Source organism: Alexandromys fortis, unplaced genomic scaffold, assembly GCF_014885135.2.
Source record: "Alexandromys fortis isolate MF-2015 unplaced genomic scaffold, M_Fortis_MF-2015_v1.1 scaffold_107, whole genome shotgun sequence".
Classification (NCBI taxonomy): Eukaryota; Metazoa; Chordata; class Mammalia; order Rodentia; family Cricetidae; genus Alexandromys; species Alexandromys fortis.
Genome location: NW_026067987.1, coordinates 3,094,119 through 3,104,891, shown reverse-complemented (window position 1 = coordinate 3,104,891; position 10,773 = coordinate 3,094,119). Strand labels below are relative to the sequence as shown.

Sequence of the window (10,773 nt, the reverse complement as noted above, 5' to 3'; positions counted from 1 at the left end):
AGTTACTCAGGAATGCAGAGATCATGAATCCAGCCAGCCAATGGAGGGACTCAAATGTTTCAAAAGCACCTTAACCCATGTCAAGTAAAAGTATTACACAACCTCTGAAACACAATGTTACAGAAATGCATGGGTACTCTGAGGTAGACTGAATGTTTGTCCCAGGTCTCAGGCACTTAACTGTTTGATTTCAATTACTGTCTAGAGAGGCTCAGGAGGTGTGGCTTTGATGGAGAAGGTAAGTCACTTAACTCCCAGCATTGAGATTTAAAAGCCTCAAATCTCTGGCTATCCCCAATTCAATCTCTGTATTCTGTTTGTAGCTCAAAATGTAAGCCCTCAGCTCTCTGGCTGCTGCCAAACTTCTCTGCCTTTGATAGTGGTAGACTCTCCTCTGAAACCAAAAGCCTCAAATAGCCCTTTCCTTCTTATAAAAGATGCCTTGGTCATGGTAGCCAATCCAATACCAAACAGGTATTACTCCTAACTTTGAAAAGCATGGATCAGAATTTGTAATTCAAAAAAAAAAAAAAAAAAAAACTATACTGTAACCACATACATTCCCCTAACAATGACATACATTCCCCTAACAATGAAGTGTTTTGTCTCTATTTCCCTTCCCTACTTGGCAATTTCATTTAAACAAGGCAATATTGTTTCTTGAATAGAGAAACAATTTTGTTCTTTATGTAAACTTAGGGTATACCACCAAAGAGATTTTAAACCAAACATAGAAAAGGGACTGGAATCAAAAAAGCACCTTAAGGCACCTCAAGTTCAAGGCTAGCCTGAGGTAGAGTGAAGCACAGGCCACCTTAGATGCCAAAGTGTAAGAACATCTCCAAAAACAACTTGACAAATGGAGCAAATTTTACACAGAAAAATCCATAAAAATTACTGTTTTAAGTTACTAATAATGACACACCACCCCATTTTTTTCACAAATACGTTTATTTCTCTATGGAAGATTTTATTTGCAATTCATCAGAATGTGCCAATTTAAACCAGGCGTAGTGGTACACATCTCTTAATTTCAGTACTCTTAAAAAAAAAAAAAAAAAAAAAAAAAAACTAGAAATTTCAAGACAGCTGTGCTACATAGCAAGACCTGCTTCAAACTTTAGGAAGTTTTTAAAAATTGTCAATTCCGGGCAAGCAAGGAGACAAGTGGGAAAAAGCAATGCTGCCAAGCTTAATGTTATCTAGCAGGGTAGGACAAAACTGTGCCCTCTTCTAAGTAGTGCTCTGGCCTCTCCCTACACTAGCATATCACACACATCTACGCACATAAATAAAGTGGTGGGAGGTGATCAATTTTTCAGAATGAAGAAATGGCTCATAGGTTAAAGTGCTTGTAGCTCTTTTAGAAGACCAAGTTCGGTTCCCAGCATACACATCAGGTTGCACATAACTGTCTGACTCTAGCAGATCCAAAACACTATTCTGACCTTTGTGAGCACCAATACATACTCATACTCACAACTGCACATCCATCCAAGTAACAAATCTTTTTCAGAAAGAGAATTTCCACTTCCGTAAAAATGTTTTAAAGGTAAAAGAATATTTTGTATTCCCAGTAACTTTTAAGAAGAATGTTATATTTGTAACAAATTTTTAACTGTTACAACTAACCTAAAGAAACAACTTGGTTATTTTGTACTTTTTAGAGGAGTTGGCTGGGGATGTGACTCAAGTGCCAGATTCAATTCCAAGCACAATATGATATGTGGCCCACCATTGCAATCCCAGCAATTTCCCACTCAGGTGAAAGCTCAGAAGTTCAAAGTCATCTTTAAATATATTCTGAGTTTAAGGTCAGCCTTGGCCACATGAGACCCTGTTTCAAAATAAAATTTCATTAATGTCTTTTTTCTCTCAAAAAAAAAATAAAAAAATAAAAAAAAAAATAAAAAAAAAAACAGATACAGTTCTAGCTAACCTCAAACTGAGAGCCCTGAGTGCTAGGATTAAAATTCAGTTCATTTCAGCTGGGTTGCAGTGATGTAAACCTTTAATCCCAGAACTCAGGAGGCAGAGACCAGCCTGGTCTACCTAAAAGAGTTCCAGGGAAGCCAGGGCTGTTAGAGAAACTCTGTCTTGAAAAATCAAACAAATGAAAAAGTTCTGTGTGTTTTTCTTCTCAAGGACTTCTCTTCTTTGATGACTAACCTGGAATTTCTGCATTTGTCACAACAACTCACTAATAACTACATTCTCTTCCAAGGAAGAGAAGAGAAAGTGATTAAGAGTTTTGAGGAATCAGTAAAAAATATTTAGCAAACCACATAACAAGTTTACTACACTGGAGCTGATATCCCAATTTCTAGGAAAAGGCCATAGAAATCAGCTGGGTAGAAAGTATGCCCAGGAACAGCTTCAAAATCGGGTACAGAGGCCGGGCAGTGGTGGCGAACGCCTTTAATCCCAGCACTTGGGAGGCAGAGGCAGGCGGATCTCTGTGAGTTCAAGACCAGCCTGGTCTACAAGAGCTAGTTCCAGGACAGGCTCCAAAGCTACAGAGAAACCCTGTCTCAAAAAACCACAAAAAAAAAATAAATAAATAAAAATAAATAAATAAAAAATAAAAATCAGGTACAGAGACAACTGCTGTCACCACTTAGGACATTTTATTGGCATATGACAATTTACAAGGGTCCCTGCTGAAATGTACACCACACTGAGTAAGAATCGTTTAGCCATCTACATTCATTCTCATGGGGTAAAATTGTCCCTCAAATTATAATTTATATCCCAACACTGATTTTAACTGTAACAAAAGGGAACAATAACAATGCCTTGAAATGGAGTGCAACTGGAAGAGACTTTGCTGTTTTTTAAAACTCCTAAGATGTTGAAGAGCATACACACCTAAGAATTGAGTCATGGTCTTCTGAAACTGCTTTTTTTTCCTGTAAAATCCTTTGGTTCATTTTTATTTCTTTCTCTGGGCAAAGAAGTACATTAATGCAGCTCTTAACAGTTATTTTCCTAGCACTTATAATCAAGCAGCTTTACCAAGAGGAACCATTCAGCCTTTGTAACATGTTATGACATGTGAAACTAAATAGTGATCTCAAAAAATACATACAGGCTGTTGCATGTGTGGCCCTGAAAAAGAGAAGATTCACAGCAGTGTTCTACTGCAGAATTCTTATCACCACACTTTAATGTAGTGGGCTTTTCTATCTATAACTTTAAAATCAAAGTAACCAAAGGGTATAGTACTGCAATCGTACTTAAAATATGACTTTACTCTCTATTAAATTATTTTTCAGTAAATTTACTTTTCTCTGTTGTAGAAAAAGTAAAGGTAAACATGCCGAGATTCAGTGTGTAACCAAATAACTGTTAAAATAAAAGTTAAAAGTATTCATATAAAATATGAATGGTATGAAAAACATTAGGGAATTAAATACATATTGCTTTTATATTTAAGTCTTAATCTGAAGAGGATGGTACTAATTATGTCCAGGTTGACACAATTAAGTTGATTTGCTGATATTTCTGATTTACTAAATAATTCCAGATAGACAATTAACGGGAGAAATCATGCAATACTGAGTGAGATAAACACAACAAATGTTGACATGGTGTTAGTTTAAGTATGTTGCCAACAGCTCTTAGCAATTCAACATCTAAGACATATTGCAAATCATCAAAAGAGAATGAGCCACACACTTACAAGCTTTAAAAGTTTACATTAATAGAATAAGCATTATCTCCTTTAATTGCAAAAATATACAACTAATCTGACGCAATGTGGCTAGTTTTATAGGTTTATTTAAAAAAAAAATCAGTCTTAGCATGAACTTTATTCCTTTGCTATTAAGTAACAAAGAAAAGTATATATCTCCTTAGGTAAGTCAGACCACCTGAAAAGAAAAAGGTCATTTTATAAATGGGCAGTTAGATTAATGGTACAAATCTTCTGCCAAAAATCTTTTATTGGTAACATTAAGAAAAAACAAGTTATTTAACTATTAGACATTACGTTGGAACTATCTAATTATATGCTTAAATTATCAACTAATTTACAGCTGGTCAGAGTATCCAAGAAATATGCAAGCTATCCAGTCAGGTACTTAATGACTGAGTGCATCAAATTATGCTTTAGGATAATCTTCCAAATAAATAGGACTCCCAAGTTTTGATTTGTTTTTGTTAAAAAAAAAAAAAATCAGGTCTGTGGAATTAGGATTTTTCTTACACTCACATTACAAACCAGTTTCTCTCTCTCTCTCAGGTAGCTGATATCTAAGACCATGACTCAAACTATTAAATGAGAATGGAAGAGAATATTCAGTTTTGAATTCATACAGGCTCTTAAAATGATTTTACAAGCCACTACTTGCTTTCAGTAAAAATACCACTTTCACAAACCTTTCTAACTTTTAGTAATTTGTACTTTTTGGCTACTAACAAAGTTATTGTCCTTATACATTTGCTGAAGTGTGAAACTAATTTTAGTTTTCCAGAATAGCAACTTTCATGGTACTTTCAAAAATTAGTCGCCCTACAATGTAGTGTTCAAATTTTAAAAAGATGTTAAACAGATGTGTACAGTTAAATAATTAGTGTGGTCACTATAAACAACTCCTGTTTGAGGGTTTGTGTGGATTTGTGTAGAGCTAACGTTTACTTCAGAATCAAACATTAACAAACAGGGAGTCAAGAGAATCCGAGCTGTCACAGAGCTGGACTTGACCATTTCTTATAGACAAAGCAGAAATACAATGCATGTAACAAAAACAGTCAAAGGTTTTTAAAAGTTGGTAGTTACAAATATGGTAAGGAACATTTTCTACTTTATTTCAATACAATTTTCAACATACAGTCTACTATTTTTTCAAGGTATTTGAAGACTTAAAAGAAAATGTCTATAGACTACTTGCAAACAGTAAATTGTAAATAACATGTTTACATTCTTATTTGAAAACAAAGATCAGACTTAAAAATGTTGGGAGTCAACAAGTTCTGCTCTGTCGCGATCTTGAGACTAGTCCTAAAGAGAGAAAGAAATTAGAGGTCAATAAAGCTGTGGATAGTGGATATTTATGAAAATTATTTCTAAAAGTTGATTAATTGATTTATCTGCCAAGCCCATACTAAATTAAATCTGTCAAAAAAAAAAAAATCAGAAAATTTCTACCTTTTCTTCTTTGCGTCTGTCCTTCTTTTCTTCATTATTTTCCATGGTCTCTTCTTCATCTTCAACAATCCCATCCCCTTGGTATTTGTCATGAGTCCATTTTGGACTGCTACCTGATTTTTTGAAATTAAAGCGCCCTCTGCCACGCTGAAAAGTACCACGACCTCTTCCTCTTTTGGCCCAATAATCCACACCATCATCTCTGTCATCATGCTATAGAAAGGTTTAAAAAAAAAAACACATCAATGATATGGTTTTCAAATAAGATACTAATTCTCTAGTCACATTGGAAGTACTGAAGTTCAAAAATTTCCCCACAAAAATATCATAAATGCAGAAGCCAGAAAATATCATTGTAATAATATAAATAACATTTATTACATGCTATATAAATAAATTATGCCTAGCATGAAGATTTTAAAATCCTACACTGAGATTTAAATATAGATGTGATTACACATCAATTTGCAGCCTAGGGGTTTCAACGGTAAATCATCACAGCAAAGTCCCATGGCAATTTATCTCAGCTTTTTTACAGGAAGTTTTGAAGCTATTACATTCCAACCTTAAGTTTTCAGTAACTATGTTTAGTTACTCCCCAACTTACAAACTATTCTACTAAGCAGAACAATCTCCAAGTCTGAAAAGTACTTAAAAGTTTCTAAAGTATTTCCATTCCAAAATGCAATACAAAAAGCCAAAGGCTTCCCTCACATTAACTCATTAAATAAATTTGCCAACTCTAAGATGGAAAGTGAGGCACAACAATGGCCCTTTACAAGAAAAGCATAATGCAAATGTCATGTTGCTCAGCCTTTCCAGAACTACCCAACTAACTAAAATCCTTTCAAGTCTCACAAAGACTGTTCATACAAAACAGAATTAAGTTTTTATTGCATAACCATTTTGTAAAGATTAACTTCTTATGCAACTTAAAAATTGAACTTGTACAGGCAATTATTAAACTATTCTAAAGAACAGTTCTCAAGTGTTAATAACTAGTCCCATTACCAAACCAATGAAGATTGCTAGGTGGAGTCTGCATGATTCCATAAAGAATGTCTTCTGAGATTATCAAAATTCTAGACTTCAGAAAAGAGCCACTCAAAACAATGTCTACAATTACATTGTTTTACACTGTTTCATGTTCCCTCATGCCATTAATACCCAATTTTAGAGCCTTTTTTGTTTGATATGACATTATTAGCCCTTGAATTTGTAGGAAGAGGCAAGCAGTAGAGAAAAGACCTGCCATTTACATCTCAACAGAAATCAACTTCTCTGAGAATTTACCTCATTCTAATATAGGGAGACAGCCTAAAGGGACACTAGAGAGTCAATAAGAAATACTTGGTCCACGGTCTAACAAGCCAGAACTCAATGTTTCTATGATGCTTACTAGGTATGATATGGTAAGACACTGCTCTGAATACAATCCAATCTTTTTTTTTTTAATACAATATTCTGTCTGCGTGTATGCCTGCAGGCCAGAAGAGGGCACCTGACCTCATTCCAGATGGTTGTGAGCCACCATGTGGTTGCCGGGAATTGATTCAGGACCTTTGGAAGAGCAGGCAATGCTTAACCGCTGAGCCATCTCTCCAGCCCTACAATCCAATCTTTAGTAGAAATATTGTTGACTATCTATTCCCTATCCTATAAAACACCTAGAAAAAGAAAAATGAAAAATCTTACTGACCATTATCCACCGGATACAATTCCAATAAATCCTAGAGACAGTAAATGAGTATCAGGCAACTCAGAGTAGAAACGGAAAAAGCGAGTAGCAAAGCTAGGTGCCAGCCAAATTACTCATTACCTTTAGCTACAAGCTCATCTGATATCTTAAGTAAAAAGAAAGTAGAACCTCAAGAGACTAAGATGTTTTCTTCAGAGAACGTCCTAACAGCAATTATGTTGAAACTGTGGATATACATTGTTTTTCTTTTGCCATTTTCATGTATGTGGCATGTGTTATATATGGGCCAAGTGTGTGAGCATGCCTACAGAGGGCATGACAGAACCTGGAAACATTCTTGAATGTTCTTCCACCTTTTTCACTGAAGAAAGGTCTTGCAACTAAACCCATCAGTGTGATAGCTACACCTAGGGAAATCCTTCATCTCCACCATGAAGGCAGGAGTTACAGATAGGGCTCCACACTACAAACCCAGAGTCTGTCTGTGGACCTTGGGAATTTCAGATATAACTACTGAGCCACCTCCCCAGCCACTCTAAATAGTCTTCCGTTTCAATTTCTTACATTCAAAATTTGAATCTAATTTTAGTAGTTAAATTTTTCAGATGACTGTTAAAAGTTAAATGGCTTTTGTTTTTCAAGGAATCTATAATAAACTGAAGAGCTCCTGTATCCTCACCTCTCCACTAACACAATTCAATCAAGTTACCCTAGGTATGTGGCCCTATAATCCCACTCAGATTTTAAAGTCAGCCTGTTCTGCAGAACAAAATCCTGTTTTGACACCCCCCTCATTGGTTAATATATTTAAAAAGTATCGAGTTTTTAAAATTTCAAAAGTTATTCCAAACTTTGACCCCTCCTCCATCCCCAAGCCCTTCACTCCACCAGGGATTAATCATTTCCTTCCCTTCTGAGAACTTGCCATTGCTGTATCCTCCCACTTGTTGCAGCTCATGCTCACCTCTCAGGAGCTATACTGAGAGGTGAAATTTATAATTTCCTACAATTATTACTATCACGCTCTTGCATAAAGCCAAGGTTGGAGATAAGAAACCTATGATGTAACAAGCACTACTATGATTCATCAAGGCAGTTATGAAGACCACAGATCAGAAATGCAGCTGGAAACAATGCATAGACTCAAATACTAACCCATTCTTACCAGCCCAAAAGTCAAACTTCTCAGTAACTAATCACTCTTCATCTGAAATACAAACTAGCCTCAACTCAGAAAGATTTTTTTAAATTTTTTCATTCCTGAGGTCACTATAACCCATGTTGGCACCAAACTTATATCTGTCCTTCTCTTGAATGCTGTGATTTCATGTATGCACTACCATGCCCAGCTTAAAGGTTACTAAGCACTAATATTCTAGTAGGTTAAACTTTTTACACAGGTATTATTGTTAAAGAACTGTCTAATTTTAAACCTCATCTTTTTGAATTGTAATTTTTGCTCAGATCGCTATTCTAAATATGATCTAAAGTCAGTGTTTGTACATAAAATGCAAAATATTTTAAATTAAAATATTCTGATGAGCCAAGTGGTGCCATATGCCTTTAATTCCAGCGGCAAAGGCAGGTGGATCTCTGTGAGTTCAAGGCCAACCTGATCTACAGAGAGTTCCAAGATAGCCAGGGAAACAGAGAAACCCTAACTCAAAAACAAACAAAATTCTAGTAAATCAAAGTTGCCACTTAAATTGCTCTCAAGCACCAAAATAACTTAACCATCAGTCTATGATATGTGTATAATAAATACACTGTACAGATCAAAATTTTTTAAATTAAAACCTAGAGCAAGGCGGTGGTGGTACACACGTGTATGCTAGAACTCCAGAAGCAGGTGAATCTGAGGCCAGCCTGGTGTACAAAGCAAGCTCCTGTAAAGTAAGGGATATACAGAACCCTGCCTCCAAAACAAAAGCAAACAAACTAACTAAATAAATAAATAAATAAAATGATAGCCCTCAAAAGCAACAAATTATTAATCACCATTTGTTAAATATCTAAATTTTTTATTGTTGCTTGTTTTTTTGATACAGGATTTCTCTGTGTAGTCCTAGCTATCCTGGAACTTGCTCAAGAGACAAGGCTGTGCTCAAACTCAAGAGATCTACTTTGCTTCTGCCTCCCAGAGTGCTGGGATTAAAAGCATCCATCACCACACCTGGAAAGTAACTCAATTCTTAAAATAACACTAATAAAATTACTGTGTAATATATTAAGACAATCTAAAATGGCTATGTCCCAAATGAATACATAAAGATCCATGATAACAGATTCTACAAGCAACAGGAAGTCTGGTCTAAATTATATCTTTTACTTGAGTGCAGTGTCCTATGCCTGTAATACCAAAATTTAGCAATAAGCAGACATATTAACCTAAGGGGTTCAAGGTCATTCTCCAGCATATATACATATTAAGCAGGTTTGAGACCATGTCTCAAATATACATTAGTTTTTGAAACTATTAAAAAGCATGAACAATATGCCACATATCCTTTATTCTCAGCAATCAGGTAGCAGAGGCAGAGATCTGTGAGTCTGAAGCCAGTCTAGTCTATATAGAATAACCCTATCTTGAAGGGAAAAAAACCTAATGATTCCATATTTACTAGCTACCTCTTATTTTCTCACACTTGAACTATTTATCGGGCAATTTTATTACTCCTCATCCAAGCTTAGAAATGTGGGCCTCTTAATGACATGTACTCTGTGTAATCTTATCACATCTTTATGACTGTCACATGGTGATTCTTAGATCTTGGTGTTAACTACCCATTGGATCTACCTTTGCTTTCTCCTAATCACTTCAAATTCATCCTACATAGGTTAAGAATTTAATTTTGTTTAAAACTGTGTCTGTTTTCTAAGTTTTCAGTTACACAACTGACCAAACTATTTCCAAGTTCCCATTAAGTCAGGGGCAGTGGGCCACAACTATAAACCTAGCCAGTCTCTAGGAATCTAAGGCAGCCAAATCAAGTGTGAGGCCAGCCAAAGCTCCAAAGCAAGAAAAGCCTTGCATAAAAATGCTTTAAAATCCTCTTTCACATGTAACCCCTTGGTTCAGGCATCTGGTATCTACTTCTTCAATTGCTTTTACTACTGAAATATTATAGATTACCACAATCTTTTTTGTTTGGATTTGTTTTGTTTGTAGAAACATGATTTCTCTGTATAGCCCTGGCTGTCCTTAAACTCCTCTGTAGACCAGGCTGGCCTTGAACTCAAGAGCTCTGCCTGCCTCTGTGACCAAGTACTGAGATCAAAGACATTCGCCACCACCCTCCAGTCTATCACAATCTTGATTCCGGGGTGTTCTCAATTTTCCCAAACATATTTATACCAACAAGCTAACCACTTTGCCCTCTCCTGGTATGTTAGTCCATCTGCCCAGCTTCATGCTCAAGACAGCTTCTCTATAAGTGCTCTCCTCATCAGTTCCTTTGTAAAGTCATCACAAGAACTCAGTTTCTGTCACTCACTTGTTCTTAAACCCAAAAAATAGGATTACCCTAGTTGCCTTTTAAAATATTAAAATGAGTAATTTGTCAATTATATTTTTTTCCAGGTGAGACAGTACACAGCTTTAATTCTAGCACTCAGGAGGCAAACGCAGGTGGATCTCTGATTTTGAATCCAGCCTAATCTACATAGTGAGTTCCAAGACAGCAAGGGCTATATAAGAGAAACCCTCTCTCAAAAAATAAATGTATTTATGGGCATGTGCACATGTGCTTTTTCTATATGTGCACCACATCCCCAGAGGTACCACAAAAAGCTAGAAAAGGATGTCAGATCCTAACATATGTTTACTGGGAACTGAACTCTGGTCATCTACAGGAGCAGCAAGTGCTCTTAGTCACTGAGTCATCTATTCGGCCCATTTATTAAAAAAAAAAAAAAAATCAAATGG

General features: G+C 35.8%; 1 protein-coding gene across 4 annotated transcripts in view; it reads right to left on the bottom strand.

The window, feature by feature from the left end:
• Positions 1–2,605: 2,605 nt before the first annotated feature.
• Bclaf1 (BCL2 associated transcription factor 1) overlaps positions 2,606–10,773 on the bottom strand; it is a 29,910-nt gene continuing 21,742 nt past the window's right edge. For all 4 annotated transcript variants that reach the window (XM_050159432.1, XM_050159434.1, XM_050159433.1 and 1 more), the window contains 2 exons: positions 5,150–5,362; positions 2,606–5,002 (listed from right to left, as the gene is read on the bottom strand). In XM_050159432.1, the coding sequence (XP_050015389.1) occupies positions 4,997–5,002; positions 5,150–5,362 (219 nt within the window). In that variant the 3' untranslated portion in view covers positions 2,606–4,996. The remainder of the gene's footprint in view (positions 5,003–5,149; positions 5,363–10,773) is intronic.